The sequence below is a fragment of the Lampris incognitus genome, chromosome 14 (genome assembly GCF_029633865.1).
Source record: "Lampris incognitus isolate fLamInc1 chromosome 14, fLamInc1.hap2, whole genome shotgun sequence".
In the NCBI taxonomy this organism is placed as follows: domain Eukaryota; kingdom Metazoa; phylum Chordata; class Actinopteri; order Lampriformes; family Lampridae; genus Lampris; species Lampris incognitus.
The window spans coordinates 8,523,691-8,540,407 of NC_079224.1; the positions used below are offsets into that span (position 1 = coordinate 8,523,691).

General features: G+C 47.4%; 1 protein-coding gene across 1 annotated transcript; it reads left to right on the plus strand.

Moving 5' to 3' along the window:
* The first annotated feature begins 11,815 nt into the window (after positions 1-11,815).
* Positions 11,816-15,466, plus strand: LOC130124098 (ranBP-type and C3HC4-type zinc finger-containing protein 1-like). Its single transcript, XM_056293495.1, has 9 exons — positions 11,816-12,263; positions 13,635-13,809; positions 13,910-14,002; positions 14,096-14,237; positions 14,368-14,458; positions 14,567-14,852; positions 14,945-15,057; positions 15,150-15,260; positions 15,349-15,466. The coding sequence occupies exons 1-9, from the start codon at positions 12,009-12,011 to the stop codon at positions 15,397-15,399; spliced, it is 1,317 nt and encodes a 438-aa protein (XP_056149470.1). The 5' UTR covers positions 11,816-12,008; the 3' UTR covers positions 15,400-15,466.
* The last annotated feature ends 1,251 nt before the right edge of the window (positions 15,467-16,717 follow it).

Genomic DNA, 16,717 nt, shown 5'->3' on the forward strand with positions numbered 1-16,717 from the left:
GGGTCACTGACAACAACGCGTTGCATTGTGGGAATTGGCGTTGGCTCGACGCTCGTTTCCGCCTCACTGCCATGACGAGCTCTGGCCTCAGAAACTACGTCCCCCGGCGACCGCCGTGCCGCGCCTCAGTGAAAGGGGGCGGGGTTTATTTCGGGGGGGCGTTCGTTAAGAGACGATGGAGCGTTCAGCCGCATACGCGTTCTCCCGTTTCATTTATGCCGGAGATACGTGATACCTGTGGAGTCCCCCCTGGCGCGTATATCGGCATTCGAGGGTATTTCTCAGTAAAAAAAAAAAAAAAATTAAAAAGAAAAACAACAACAACACGGTAACCTCCATACTGCGTCACTTCCACAGGTGCGAGCGGCATCGTACTACGCAATCGCGACCACCGTCCATTGATCGGAGGCGCTGCCGTCGATAGCTGAGCGCTGACACCGTTACTCTAAGTCCTTTACTTTGGGATTCGGCTCCCAGTCCGTGGATTTTGTCAACATTTCAAATTGGTAAGCATAGGCGCCACGGTTTAAACCGGTGGAAATGCAGATACGTGTCCTGGCTCCCAAACGAATGGAAATGTCGAGTTGTGCTGGAATTTGTTTTACTAGCGATGACGAAGGAGAAAAGAAGAACTTCTGCACCATCTCGTCGGGACGCCATTTCACAGGCCCCGTGCCGCCTGGCGTGTCATGTGTCACCGTTTCTGTTGTCTTTTCCTGCCATCTAGTGGAGTCCAGGACTTTGGTCGAGACTGTAAATCGGCCACAAATGTCTAGAGTTGTTATTTTGTTTCTTATAAGTACTGGTGGGCTCATACAAACAACCCTGGCAAACGGCCCTCAGAACAGTGATGGGTGGTGCCATTTGGTCCCCCGCCATAAGGTTCCTCATAATTAGGGCGCAGATCCTTGTCAGGTCCTGAATCAAACGTTATAAGGGATCCTTTAGGGGAACGGCTAAATGACATCTTTTATCATGTTTAGGGGACGTTCTGGTTCGGTCCCCTAACTGCCGTCATTTCTAATACTGTTACTATGTCATGATTCTATCAGCCCATTTTTTATAAGCCCTACGTCAAAAGCTCAGAGCTCACAAAATCAAGACATATGAGCAATCTTAAAACCGAAAACCTTAACAGATTCCAAATGAGAAAACAGAAATCATCCATTGCCAATCATGTGAAAACCGTCATAGTCTTATTATTTTCTACATCCGAATCCATGATTTTATCCAGACTGCTCATAAACAATCATTTTACGCACAGCAATTAATTGCTGGCAAAGGCAGTCAGCCTAAAGTAACCTTGTATCCAATGAAGACTGCATTAAAAAAGATTCATTATCACTAACATAATCTTGGGGAAAGTCAAATGTATTTCCATTCATATACATGTGGGGCTGCATGGCTCAGGAGGTAGAGCGGGTCATCTAGTAATCAGAAGGTGGCTGGTTCAATCCCCGGCTCCTCCGGAGAGCGTGTCGAAGTGTCCTTGGGCAAGCCACTGAACCCCTGACTGCTCCTGATGATCAGGTTGGTGCCTTGCATGGCAGCCTCCACCATCAGCGTATGTGTGTGTGTCAATGTGAGGCGTCCACTGTAAAGCTCTTCGAGTGGTCGGTAGACTGGGAAAGCCCTTTATAAATGCAGTCCATTTACGTGTAAATGAGCTCACTGTGTAAATCAAAAAAAGGTCAGGAGTTTGAGAGCAGAATTTTGCAAATGTTTTGGCTTAGACGTGATTGGTACGGGGGCCCAGTGGTTAGCGCTGTCGCCTCACAGCAAGAAGGCCCCGGGTTCGAATCCCTGGGTTATCCAACCTTGGAGGGTCATCCCAGGTCATCCTCTGTGTGGAGTTCGCATGTTTTCCCGGTGTCTGCGGTGGGTTTTCTCCGGGTGCTCCGGTTTCCCCCACCATCCAAAGAAACATGCATGTTAGGGTTAGTACTCCTGTCTGTGCCCCTGACCGAGGCAATGGGAAAAGACCTGGAGTTGGTCCCCGGGCGCAGCATGAAGGCAGCTGCCCACTGCTCCTAGCCACACAGATCACAGCTGGGATGGGTTCATTTGCCGTAACTGAATTAATAATGGAAATTTAATTGTATATTTTTCCTTTGGAAATTACTGCATTAATACAAAATTGACCAATAACACAAAGGAAAATGTCACAAAATTATTTAGGAGTTACATCATGAAACCAGGGGTAAAAAGTTATTTTAGCCGGATGTTATTTGTGTAGATACCTGAAATTCTTCTCACAGAGTACCCAAAGCTAAATAGCTTGAAAGGTTCCTGGATGTTTGACAGGGCTTCCGGCGAATGTATACCTACAGTACTCAGTACATATTATGACCTTTTTTTATCAAAATTTTAGATCAAATACTGCTGTTTTCTTCCTGTCTGATGTCATGTTTTTGCGGGTGTTAGGACTGGAAATTATGTGCCCAAAACAACTTGGAGCGCAACACTCTAAAGCCAATGGAGATGGTTGTGGACTTCAGAAAGAACCCAGCCCCACCCGCCCCCATCACCCTCTGTGGCTCCCCAATCGACACTGTGGAATCCGTCTGCTTCCTGGGCCCCATCATCCCCCGGGACCTCAAGTGGGAGCTGATTGAACATCAGCTCCCTCACCAAGAAGGCACAACAGAGGATGTACTTCCTGTGGCAGCAGAAGAAGTTCAACCTGCCAAAGCCAATGATGGCACACTTTTACACTGCCATCATTGAGTCTACCCTCGCCTCCTCCACCACTGTCTGGTACGTTGCTGCCACCGCCAAGGACAAGGGCAGACTGCAGCGTATCATTCACTCTGCTGAGAGGGTGGTTAGCTGCAACCTGCCATCCCTCCAGGACCTGTACGCCTCCAGGACACTGAGGGGAGCAGGAAAGATAATGGCCGACCCTTCCCACCCAGGGCATGGTCTCTTCAAAACACCCCCCCGGCAAGAGGCTAAGGTCTATAAAAACCACAACCTTGCGCCACAAGAACCATTTCTTCCCTTCAGCAGTAGGCCTTTCCAACAAGCCTCAGACACCCACCGATACTGACACTGCCCCCACCTACCCTCACCCCCTTTGACAGTCTCTCCAAAACCACAACATGACATACACCTACACACAAGCACACACACTCACGTGCACAAACAGTGCAGCTCTTAACGAGTTTCCACCTTGCATGATCATCCATGATGACACTTTTGTATTCTCACTTTTTCTGCTTGACTAATGTTCTCTCGTGCAACTTTGATAATGAAGTTATTTTCATGTAATATGATACTGTGAACATGGCGATGTTGTAAATCAGTTCAGTGACTAAGAGTAATGATCGAGGAGCAGTGGTTAAGTCACACGACGTCTTCACCGAATTCGCCTCAGATCAACCTCTCTACTGTTAGAATCATGATGCAGACCCATAAAACGTGCTGTTGTATTTTAACTTGAATTTGTTTAAAGCATTTATGTCATAAAGATAAGAGTTAAAGGGAAGGTTTACAAGATGGTTGTGAGACCAGCTATGTTATATGGTTTGGAGAAAGGGAATATTTGGAGATTGACATGTCCTCCTCCACCTCCAGTGATGCAACTGCGCTTCCCCGGTGTTGCCTCAATCTCGGGAGTTCCCATCTCTCATGGGATCGGATTTGGGACAAGAGAGCTCTGGGGGCTTGTGTCATGTACCTCAACCATTTTTTGCGGTCTATTAGGTTCTGTTGGAGTCTTTCTTGTTGCCAGTCAGATGGCGACAGGCATGGGCGCAAGTCCATGAATACTGGGATGGCATCCAGCGCTTCACCTGTGTCCCGGTCCACAGGGTTAGTGGTTGTGTCAGGAAGAGTATCCGACGTAAAATTTTGCCAACTCATTATGCGGGTTGACAAGACCATACCGGATCGGTCAAGGCCTGGGTTAACAACGACCGCCATCGGTGCTGTGCCCTCACAGCGTAGCGATGGGATCTGTCAAATCCGCTTGGCGACCCCTGGGAAACAGGGAACAAGCCGAAAGAAGAAGAAGAAGAAAAACAAGAATAAGGATGAAAGTGGGCCAATTCTATCATTCCTAATATATACAGGAATCACTAAGTCTTGTGCTTTTTGGTGCATCACTTGTATGGTTAAAAGTATATGGCATGGTGATAGTAATACTGAGTAGTCCAAGTACTAACTTGCATTCTTGAATGGTACGTGCTTGACAAGGTGAACTTAGGAGCACATGCTCACAAGATCGCAGCATCTAGAAGGCTCAGTTTATAGTTTGACAGACATAAGAAGTATATGCTGTTATTGCGCAATACTCTGAGCCACTGGGATTTTCTATCTTTGAAAACAAGCCAGAGCGATTTTTCAAATTGGCATTTCTTTCCCAAAAAAAGGGCTCTTTGGAATGACCCAAACATCTCCAATTGTACCTGTACGTCAATCCGTGATCTGACTAATAGAAGAAGCAGAGCCACAATAGTGGAAAACCCCATCCGAATTTCACTACTTCAACGTTTGTTCAGAAAACATTACAATTTCCATCAGTTAACCCAGCCACTGAGGATGCCCAAGCCAGTGTATTCTTAGTGCCGGTCCCAAGCCCGGATAAATGGGGACGGTTGCGTAAGGAAGGGCATCCGGGCATAAAACCTTTGCCAAATCAAATATGCGGATCATAAATCAGATTTCCATACCGGATCGGTCGAGGCCCGGGTTACCAACGGCCACCACTGGTACTGTTGGCCAGCTGGTGGAAACTATGCTACTGTTGGGCGAAGGAGAAGGAGAGGGGGAAGGCATGTCCAGAGACAGCAGGAGAGGAAGAAGGGGAGGAGTGGGGAGGCGAGAGTCAGAACTTTGAATGTTGGCACTATGACTGGTAAAGGGAGAGAGCTGGCTGATATGATGGAAAGAAAGGTAGGCATACTGTGTGTGCAAGAGGTGGAAGGGGAGTAAGGCCAGGAGTATCGGAGGTGGGTGCAAACTCTTCTACCGTGGTGCGAATGGGAGGAGAAATGGGGTAGGGGTCATGCTGAAGGAAAGAGTATGTCAAGAGTGTGCTGGAGGTGATGAGAGTGTCGGACAGAGTGATGAGTATGAAGCTGGAAATCAAAGGTGTGATGATGAATGTTATCAGCGCATATGGATGTGAGATGGAAGAATTCTGGTGTGAGTTGGACGAAGTGGTGGAGAGGGTACCCAAGGAGGAGAGAGTGGTGATTGGAGTGGACTTCAATGGGCATGTTGGCGAAGGGAACAGAGGTGATGAGGAGGTATGGTGTCAAGGAGAGGAATGGGGAAGGACAGATGGTGGTGGGTTTTGCGAAAAGGATGGAAATGGCTGAGGTGAATACATATTTCAAGAAGAGGGAGGAACACAGGGTGACGTACAAGAGTGGAGGAAAGTGAACACAGTTGGACGATATCTTATCTTAGAAGGCGCCATCTGAAAGGGATTGGAGACCGCAAGGCGGTGACAGGGGGGGATGTTGCTAGGCAGCATCGGATGGTGGCGTGTAGGATGACTTGGTGTGTCATCAGGACAGAGGAAGGAAGACAAGGAGACTTGGTGGTGGAATGAGGAAGTACAGCAAATTATACAGAGGAAGAGGTTGGCAAAGAAGAAGTGGGATAGTCAGAGAGATGAAGAAAGTAGACAGGAGTACAAGGAGATGCAGCATAAAGCAAAGAGAGAGGTGGCAAAGGCAAAGGAAAAGGCGTATGGTGAGTTGTATGACAGGTTAGACACTAAGGAAGGAGAAAAGGACTTGTACCGATTGGCTAGACAGTGAGACGGAGCTGGGAAGGATGTGCAGCAAGTTAGGATGATGAAGATGGAAATGTGCTGACAAGCGAGGAGAGTGTGCTAAGAAGGTGGAAGGAGTACTTTGAGGGGCTGATGAATGAAGAAAATGAGAGAGAGAGAAGGTTGGATGATGTAGGGATAGTGAATCAGGAAGTTCAGCGGATTAGCAAGGAGGAAGTGAGGGCAGCTATGAAGAGGATGAAGAGTGGAAAGGCAGTTGGTCCTGATGACATACCTGTGGAGGCATGGAGATGTTTAGGAGAGATGGCAGTGGAGTTTCTAACCAGATTGTTGAACACAATCCTGGAAAGTGAGAGGATGCCTGAGGAGTGGAGAAGAAGCATACTGGTACCGATTTTCAAGAACAAGGGTGATGTGCAGAACTGTAACAACTACAGAGGTATAAAGTTGATCAGCCACAGCATGAAGATTTGGAGAAGAGTAATAGAAGCTAGGTTAAGAGGAGAGGTGATGATCAGCAGCAGCAGTATGGGTTCATGCCACGAAAAAGCACCACAGATGTGATGTTTGCTTTGAGAATGTTGATGGAGAAGTATAGAGAAGGTCAGAAGGAGTTATATTGTGTCTTTGTAGATTCAGAGAAAGCATATGACAGGCTGCCCAGAGAGGAGGTGTGGTATTATATGAGGAAGTCGGAGTGGCAGAGAAGTATGTAGGAGTGGTGCAGGATATGTATGAGGGAAGTGTGACAGTGGTGAGGTGTGCAGTTGGAATGACAGATGGGTTCAAGGTGGAGGTGGGATTACATCAAGGATCGGCTCTGAGCCCTTTCTTGTGGTGATGGACAGGTTGACGGACGAGATCAGGCAGGAGTCTCCGTGGACGATGATGTTTGCGGATGACATTGTGATCTGTAGTGAGAGTGGGGTGCAGGTTGAGGAGAGCCTGGAGAGGTGGAGGTATGCACTGGAGAGAAGAGGAATGAAAGTCAGTAGGAGCAAGATGAAATACATATACGTGAATGAGAGGGAGGACGGTGGAATGGTCAGGATGCAAGGAGTGGAGGTGACGAAGGCGTATGAGTTTAAATACTTTGGGCCAACTGTGCCAAAGTAACAGGGAGTGCAGAAGAGAGGTGAAGAAGAGAGTGCAGGCAGGGTGGAGTGGGTGGAGAAGAGTGTCAGGAGTGATTTGGGACAGAAGGGTACCAGCAAGCGTTAAAGGGAAGGTTTACAAGATGGTTGTGAGACCAGCTATGTTATATGGTTTGGAGACAGTGGCACTGACGAAAAGACAGGAGGCGGAGCTGGAGGTGGCAGAGATGAAGATGATAAGATTTTCACTGGGAGTGATGAAGAAGGACAGGATTAGGAACGAGTATATTGGAGGGACCGCTCAGGTTGGACGGTTTGGAGAAAAAGCAAGAGAGGCAGGATTGAGATGGTTTGGACATGTGTGGAGGAGAGATGCTGGGTATACTGGGAGAAGGATGCTGAATATGGAGCTGCCAGGGAAGAGGAGAAGAGGAAGGCCAAAGAGGAGGTTTATGGATGTGGTGAGGGAGGGTTAACACAGCTGAAACCAGATAACCAGTTTAATAAACTGGTTTAGTGGGGAGATGGAACTGAAATCTGCATACACAGCACAGGGTTCTGTCTCATCGTCATTCATTCCCCAGCAATGGTTTTTTTTTTAAACTGGTCAGGTTTGTTTACACATTTTACATTACATTACATTACATTACATTACATTACATTACATTACATTACACTACATTACAGTCATTTAGCCGACGCTTTTATCCAAAGCGACTTACAATAAGTTCATTTAACATAGGAAATCAGGAGAACTACTAGTCATCAGAGGTCATAAGTGCATCTAAACAAGCATGTAAGAGCAAAACCAATGCTGAAGTAAAAGTGCAAGAAAGATAAGTGCTAAGAGCAAGTAACAGGTCAGTAGTTCTTGAAGAGGTGAGTTTTCAACCTGCGCCGAAAGACGGGCAGCGACTCGGCTGTCCTGACATCAGTGGGGAGTTCATTCCACCACTGTGGGGCCGGGACAGAACAGAGCCGGGACCGGGTGGATCGGCAGCAGGGGCCTCTGAGCGACGGGGCAACCAGGCGTCCCGAGGCAGCAGAGCCAAGTGGTCGGGCCACCGGGGGTGTAGGGCTTGACCATGGCCTGGAGATAGGAAGGAGCTGTTCCTTTCACTGCCCTGTAGGCTAGCACCAGAGTCTTAGACCGGATGCGAGCAGCTACTGGGAGCCAGTGTAGGGACATGAGGAGGGGGGTTGTGTGGGAGAACGTAGGGCGGTTGAACACCAGACGACACACCTAACAACAGGTGCAAGTAACCTGACAAACCTGATGGACCAGAGTAAAGGCCACTTGGTTAGAACATAACGACTGGTAAAAAACTCCAAGCTGTTATCTGTCTTGGGGATAAACTCATGTAAAGCACAGCTAACGTTTCACAGGAACCGTCCGCACCAAGACCGAGAACCTGTAACGATAGCTCTTAATACGTCATTCTGAAAATCGTTCTAGCTCAAGTGGACGGCGGAAGCCACAGTGACGACAGCGGCGAGCGGTATCGGTGGGATCACTTTCAGAGCGACTTGGCGTACGATAGCAACGCTGGCAGCCAATCAAAATCCGTCCGACTTTACATGACGTCACGTTCATTATGCGGACGACGAGACTCGTCATTTGGGGTTCCAAAACAAAAACAAAAACAAAAACGCACCCCTGTTTAAAACAAACGGTGTTTATGAAGGATGGCGTCAAACTGGCGTTGAAGACGACAACTCTCGTAACACACGTGTTTGATTGTCCCAGCTCTCGTCTTTGGGGGATTGGGTGGTCCTGTACCCTTCTGGGTTTCCTTTTCTGTCTGCGCAACCCACAGCATGAACAGGTCTTTGTGAAATGTCCCTTAAATGTTGGACTGATCTAGAGCGGGGGTCCCCAATAGGCGGCCCGCGGGCCACGTCCGGCCCGCGACGGGTTGATTTACGGTCCGCGAGAATTTTTGGAGAAATGCCAGAAGGAAGACTTTTTGTTTTATTTCCCTACCAAAAAACTTTTTTTTAAATTAATTTCTTAGTAAAAGTAAGACTAGTAATATATCGAAAAATAGAGGAAAACCCTCTGTTTGAATTATAATACCTGCAACGTATCGACACCGAAACAAACTAACGAACAACATGCTGCTGGAGGTTGAGTGGCCCGTGGTTTTAAAAGTGGCCCTAAAAGTGGCCCGCTACGAAAAGTAATTGGGGACCCCTGATCTAGAGCCCCTCTCTCTCTTTCTTCTTTTTTTGAAGCTGCTGACTCTGTCTACTTCTTTAACATTAGAGTTAACATAACATTAATATCTGTTACTGTGATAATCCCCGAGACGGTGCTCTTGAATATCTGATTAATTGGGTTATCTTATATGCAACATGTTTGTCTTCACAAACAGAAATTCCCCACATCACTACCTAAAATCGCCCTTTTTCTCCAAGAACTGAACCCTTTGCTCAAATCTCGCAGCCTTGAAAACAACACAAAAGTAACAAGCTGTTGAATTGCTACGAAATTGCTCCGTCTGATTATTCTGGATTTGTACGCATGTATAAGACTTATCAATAAGGTTGACTATTATGAGCATACTGACCCACTGTTTATGAAATCGCGTGTTATGTAATTTAATGATCTGGTATATTACAAAGCAATGCAAAATAATGTATAGAGCTAAATCAAATCTACTCCCAGTCACCATGCAAAGGGTTTTTCTCATCTCAAGAGACAAAGTATGATTCAAGAGATGTCTGCAAATTTACGGTACCAAAGGCTAAAAAGGAGGTTAAATGGAGACGTTTAGGTGTTTCAATATGGAACGGTGCTAATATTAATTTAAGAAGGGGTAGCACACTTCAGATTTTCAAAAGGACGGTTTGTAAAGCAATTTTCGAGGGCTATAAGTGTCCATGATTTTGTAAAGGTTTTTTTTTGTGTTCTTTTTATGATTTTGTTTCATTCTTTTTTTTTTTCTACAGACTCTGTAACTTTATTTGCTCTTGTACAAACTGTTGATGGGTAGCTTCATTTGTCCTAAAGGACAGGCTTAAATATAAGCATTGTGCTCCTGCCTGTGCCTTTTCAGTCACTGTTCTGACTACATTGTTTGTATTGTAAACGTTTGTTAATTGTGGGCAGTGGCGGATCTAGAGATTTTTTCATGGGGTGGCAAAGGGGTGGCAAGACTGTGTCCCAGAGGTGGCAGCTGCCACCCCCGTAGATCCGCGCCTGTGAGGGGGAGGGGGGATTCTAAATCGGCGACTTCTGTTTTGAGATGAGATTGGTGCGGGTCTCATTGACCTTCGCCACGCATGTACATAAAATATACTTTAGCGAAGTTGCTACCCCGTCAGAATTGTGCCAATTGTCCTGTTTTACCCATCAGGCACTGCGTGCAGATTGTCAGTTGTTATTAAATGTTTTGTAAGTGTTTTATGTGGTGTTTATGTGTTTATGTGATTTCTATTTGTTGTGGTGTAATTGCAGTTGTCATTCTGTTGTGTTGTGTAACCTTGGAACTGAAACCCTGAACAACTTTGTTGTTCGAGTAGATGACGCCCATGTATTGCGTTCTCGTTTCTGTGTGAGTTCAATAAAGGGGCTGCAAAGTTACCTTTGTCGTTGCTTCTACGTTCGCCACAATACTTTAAAGACATTGTAACGTGCATGGATAAGAAGACACGCTGGCCACTGGCTGGCGGGTCTGGCCCTTTAGTCGAGCCGTTAGTGATGCCTCCTGCGGTGCGGGCGATACGGGTTCGCGTCCCGGCCGCGGCAGCTCCTGCGGTCGCGTTGTCCCACGAATTCGCTACAATATTATCTTATAAATGTGGTGGCAAGACTGTGTCCCAGAGGTGGCAGCTGCCACCCCTGTTGCCACCCTGTAGATCCGCGCCTGATTGTGGGTGACTGAATAAAACTTAAAGTAATGTAACCGGTTATTTTCTTGCCCGGTGCGGGATTCGATACGAGGCGTACTGCACCACAAGGCGACATCACTAACCGCTCGGCTAAAGGGTCAGACCCGCCGGTTAGGGGCTAACGTGTCTTATTAGTAGTTTACACTAAAAAAAAAACTCCGGTTTTGTTCTGTTCTTTGTTTTTATAATATGGAGCACACACGTTAGCCCCCTAGCTACCGGGTCTGACCCTTTAGCCGAGCGGTTAGTGATGTCGCCTTGTGGTGCAGTACACCCCGTATCGAATCCCGCACCGGGCAAGAAAATAACCGGTTACAATAATGTAGCGAATTCGGGGGACAACGCAACCACAGGAAGTGCCGCGGCCGGGACGCGAACCCGTATCGCCCGCACCGCAGGAGACATCGCTAACCGCTAGGCTAAAGGCTCAGACCCACCAGTCAGTGGCCAGCGTGTCTTCTCATCCATGCACGTTACATTAGATCATAATTTATTTATCTTTGTGTAAACTACTAATAAGACACGTTAGCCCCTAGCTAACGGGTCTGACCCTTTAGCCGAGCGATTAGTGATGTCGCCTTGTGGTGCAGTACACCCCGTATCGAATCCCGCACCGGGCAAGAAAATAACCGGTTACATTTGTAACTGTCTAATAACCTTATTGTATTCTTTTGACGTAGCTGTATAATTATATTGGACCTGATATCTGCTAATACTATATACCTGTTTTTTTCTGTAACATTGTCTGTGGTTCAATGAAAATAGAAAATACCCATTTTCCCTCGCTGTCGACACAGCCGGAGCGACGCTCGCATCGTTATCGTTACAGTTATCGTTCTTGGTGTGGACTTAACGCTATTTTACACTACGATTTTTTTTAAAAAACCACTTCACCCAATTTATTTGGTTTGCTTTTGATTTGATTTGGATGGGCTTTGTGATTTTCAGCGCTTTACTCGCGTGCTGTGACGTCCGCGGTCCCGATGCTTCACGGCCAAGTTTCCCGGCCGGACATAAATAAACGACGTACCGGACAATTTCCTGTTTTGGTTTTCTTTCGCTTTAGTGTTGTGAGGTAAGCTATGACAATCGTTTCACGAGGAGGCAGCCGCCGCCACCCGTTCACGATGAAAAGCGGCCACCCCGTCCGGAGGTGGACCTCGTAACCGCAGCAGTACCGAGAAAAGGAAGAACGGTCGTCTGTCCAGCGTGAAGGTTCCCCCCCCTCCCCCTCGCCGCCGTTCGCCTCCTTTTTTGAACCCGTTGTCGGTGAGATGGCACTGAGCTCGGCCGGCTGGGCTCCGGCTTCGGTGCCCGCCTCCTCCCAGGACCTGCACGGCGGGCCTGCGCCGGCTTGCTGCAACACGGTCCTGATGTCTGTCCGGGTCTCGGTGTGCCATTCGGGGATCCGACCCCTCTGCCTGCCCGGGGCGAACAACGAGGCTCTCCGGTTGCAGCTGAGCATGGATCCCAGCCGGGCTGGAGAGTTCCGCCTGGCTCTCCGGGACACAAGCGGGACCCGTAGTGTGGTGAGAGAGGCGTTTGCAAGCTGGCGGGTCGTTTGGCGGTATTGTTCTGAAATGTGGTTCTGGTTTGAATGTGTACTTCGCCAAACAACCCAGTGTTTGGTGACCTCGGGTTGTTCTTCAATGTGGTACCATGTGATGTACTGTGTAGACGTGGTGTGAAGCTCCCTGTGATTGATTATAGGGATATTATTTTCCATATCGCCCTCCACTACACTGAAGATGGTAGACACAATCCACCAAACCCTGGGTAAAAAAAAGAAAAGTGTGTATATAGTACCACAGTACATACTGATACACATGGTACACACACAACAGCACCTCTAACAGACGAACGTGTGTGTCTCTCTCTCTCTCTCTCTCTCTCTCTCTCTCTCTCTCTCTCTCTCTCTCTCTCTCTCTCTCTCTCTCTCTCTATATATATATATATATAAACTTGGCACACAAAGTAAGGAAATGTGTGTTTGGTAGATTGTGTCTTTGTTGTAACAATGCTTCTTTGGCAGTAAATCTTATATCAGGCAGCTGATTGTCAGCACCTGGGGTACCAGAAGCTCAAAACAAGAGTCAATAGCAACAGCAAAACAAGCTGTTTGGCATTGGCAGAGAAGATTTGGCAAATTCTTCATTGGCGCAACCCACATACTCAGCTCTGCTGCTCATCCCACAAATGCATGTTCCTTACAAATGTGGCACCATTTAAAAGGTAAATAAACAGGCTTTCCAACGGTATAAGATGTATTGCCAAGAAGCATTGTTACAACAAAGAAATAATCTACCAAACACACATTTCCTTACTTTTTGTGCTTAGTGTGTATATATATAACACACACACATATACATACATACATACATATATATAAACACATATATGTGTTTGTGTGTGTGTGTATATATATATATATATATATATATATATATATATATATATATATATATATATCGGTCTGTTCTTACTATTTTATTGTCTTTTAATTTTCCAACTCCATCCAGTGTATCAACAAGGGCTCATTGCTGCTGGTGAACTCCTACTGTGTCATGGCCAAAGCAGGTCAAACAGTCTAATGAGGTTTAAAAGCTTGGGAGGCAAAATTGATCAAATTAAATGGACTAGTCATCGGTACTAAATTGCACTGTGGATAACCAAAGTAACCAGTTCTGAGTTTAGACAAAGATGCCCTTCACTTTGCTGGTGATCAAATGACTTGTGATGTGTTATATTCTCGTTTTCATTTGGAAAACAGAGGAAAGTGCGGTGTCGTGCCTTCAGAATGGCCTTGCATAATTTCAATCAATAGGTCTACGTAGGCCGCATGTGTGAAATTACTTAAGTGAATTCTTGAAACTTAAAAGATTCTTTATATTTCCCCGCAGTTCATCGCCGAGTTTAACCTGAACGCGGTGCAGTATGAGGTCAAGGCCCCCCGCTGCCATGAGATGCGTCTAGCCACTCCGCCCCACGACTGCATCCGCTTCAACTTCCGCTGCGACCGTGAGGCGGAGGAATGGGCTACGGTGGTGATGTCTTCTCTACGAGAGGCACACAGAGGTCCGCTATTATCATGTGACTGCTGTGTCTTAACCCGACAGCCTGCTGCTTTGGAGCCATTTTATTGTAACAAAGCTCGCTCTTTGCTTTTCTGTGACAGTTGCAAATATTACCACACACGAATCGGATGACCGGCGGCTTCACACGGCTGCAGCGACAGAACAGTGGAGCTCAGCCTCTTTACCACTCACTGGTGATTACCCCATTTTACCTTTATCTCATTCCACTTTTCCTACATGCCCTAAATACGTCATGATTTATCATCGTCTTCTTGTCTTCTTTTAAGAGGAACTTTGCTTGGAGCTTGCAAAGGCCATCGAAGCAGGCGATACTCAAGCTGCTTCACAGCACGCGTCCTCTCTGGCACGGCAGAAGGTATCGCTGACGATTCAACTCTCGGAGAAGAGTTACCCCGATGGAGAGATAAGGTGAGAAATGATAAAATGCATGCGATGCCTTCGGTCAAGAGCCCTCACGTTTGAACAGCATTCCTTCCCGGTTATGGTTTTGTTACGAAACATTTCAGCCTGCTCAGAGATTGCCATCTTCATCTTGCAGTTTATCTGTGGCAGTGGAGGACGTTTCTTCCTCCTGCTGTGTCACGGTGAAAGTATTTCCCCACATGACGATAGCTGCACTCAAGCAACAGGTAAAGAAAACAGAACCCAGGAGACAAAAAAAAAAAAAAAAAAAGATGCGGTAAGCATAACGTCAGTTGTTGGCACTCGTTCTCATCTCAACCACACTACTTTGCCAGGTCTTTCTTGAGTATGGCTTTCATCCACGCGTGCAGCGCTGGGTAATTGGGCAGTGCTTGTGTACGGAGCCGAGGTCGCTGGCCTCCTACGGCGTCCAGAAGGACGGGGACACGGCCTACCTCTACCTGGTCTCTGCCCGCCAGGCCCGCGTTACCCGCCAGCTTTTCCAGCAGGACCTGGAGAGTGCCATCCTCACGCCGCCTCCTCCCCCTAACAATGGGCCCACCTCCCAAGACTGGAGAGGATACAGTACCCTTCCTTCGCGGCTCATTCACAACAGCCAGGGTGAGTTTCCTGCACGCAGCTGCCCTCTATTGTTTCCAGAACTAGCAAGGCTTGCCGTATGTACTGAGCTTATCCGTCGTTATTTACCGTAGGCAGCACGGGTGGCGGAAGCGATAAACCTGGCGGAGGAGGTGAAATCAAAGATGCTCTCAACCTGGAGGCTTTGCAGCTGAGCGATAAGCCCAGCAAAGCCAGTAAATCACAGGTACTTTCCAAACCCCTAGCAGTCTGGGTAACAGTCGATATTTGTGGAATGCAAGTAAACTCACTTTCCCTGCCCGTGTCCTTCTTCGGCAGACGGAGTGGGCATGTCCTTCGTGCACTTTCATCAACAAGCCCTCGCGTCCGGGCTGCGAGATCTGCGCGACAGCCAGACCCGACACGCACAAGCACAGCCACATCCAGCAGGTACTGAACGGTATCAACCAACACCTGTAACAGTCCCATTCATATTAACCCCTCCTGTCTATTACCTTGCCCATTTCCTTTCATTAAGGAGAAAGGAAGGAGAGAGGATCGAGGAGAGCCTGGTTTAGCCACCAGATGACTGCCCAGTACACACACAGACACAGACACACACACACACACAATACCCCAGGTGAGATAGCTAATTCTGTCAGTTTAAATCCCATATTTACTGACAACATACTCGCATCAAGAGTTTCCAGTGAACGGAGGGTCTCGACGGCCCGCCGGCTGGTAAAGACTGTGTGCACCGCACGTCACTAGCAGAAGCTCAGATGAAGAAACACAGGCAGAGAGCATCCGCTGTCGATGATCTCTGCAGATCTAACGACACGATCATTGAGTGCATTTGCATCTCGGGCAGACCTCTTTATTTATTTTAAGGGCTGCTGGAAGGGTCAAAGTGCAGAGCCGGGTGGTGCTGGGTGGTGGTGCCGAGCAGCCCGATATTTATTTCAAAAGGGAGTTCCTCCTATTTTATCACAAGTGAAGATGAGAGAATGTCACACTTTTGAAAATCTGCCAACTGTGAAGAGAAGACGTTCAGTGCATTGTATAATACTCAGTTCTGTTTGTGTGTCTGCCACGTTACCAAGGTTTTTAAGTGCTTTTATTTTTTAATAACATTGTATCGTCTTGAGTAATTGCTGTTCATTCTTTTCACTCATGACTTCGAGCTGCAACAAAAACCGAATGACTTCTGTTTGACATACTTAACAAAAATGTTAACTAAATAAAAACAAGCCAATTAATGTCTTGTTCTTGGTTTCTGAGAAGAGTTTCCTTCTCCCAGTGCAGCTACACAATCAGAGTAATGTGTGCTTTTACAATAAGCTGTGGAACGCACACGCCCTCACTGTCTGGAAAACACACATTTCATCCGTTATCCACACCGCTTATCCTGCTCTCAGGGTCGTGGGGGTGCTGGAGCCTATCCCAGCAGTCACTGGGCGGCAGGCGGGGAGATGTCCTGGACCGGCCGCCAGGCCATCACAGACACACACATTCATACCTAGGGACATTTTAGTACGGCCGGTTCACCTGACCTACATGTCTTTGGACTGTGGGAGGAAACCGGAGCACCCGGAGGAAACCCACACAGACACGGGGAGAACATGCAAACTCCACACACAGGACGACCCCCAAGGTCGGACTACCCCCGGGGCTCGAACCCAGGACCTTCTTGCTGTGAGGCGACCGCGCTAACCACTGCGCCACCGCGCCGCCTACAAATTTAAGGTTGGATTTTAATAGAGGTGAGGTAACGTCTGGGTTTTAAGATTCTCTTTTACGATCGTATTGATAAAACTGCAAAAGACCGACTTGTGAAATGCACGTGTGGAGGAAATGCGGCCGGTCCCGCCGTGCTGCGCGCTCTGCAGGGAGCAGCCCTTGATTCA

Excerpts from the sequence above, each read along its gene's own strand:
- LOC130124098 (XM_056293495.1), top strand. The coding sequence starts at position 12,009 with ATGGCACTGAGCTCGGCCGGCTGGGCTCCGGCTTCGGTGCCCGCCTCC. Across the intron at positions 14,459-14,566 it reads TAGCTGCACTCAAGCAACAG|GTCTTTCTTGAGTATGGCTT; the intron begins GTAAAGAAAACA and ends CTACTTTGCCAG. Across the intron at positions 15,058-15,149 it reads GCAAAGCCAGTAAATCACAG|ACGGAGTGGGCATGTCCTTC; the intron begins GTACTTTCCAAA and ends CTTCTTCGGCAG.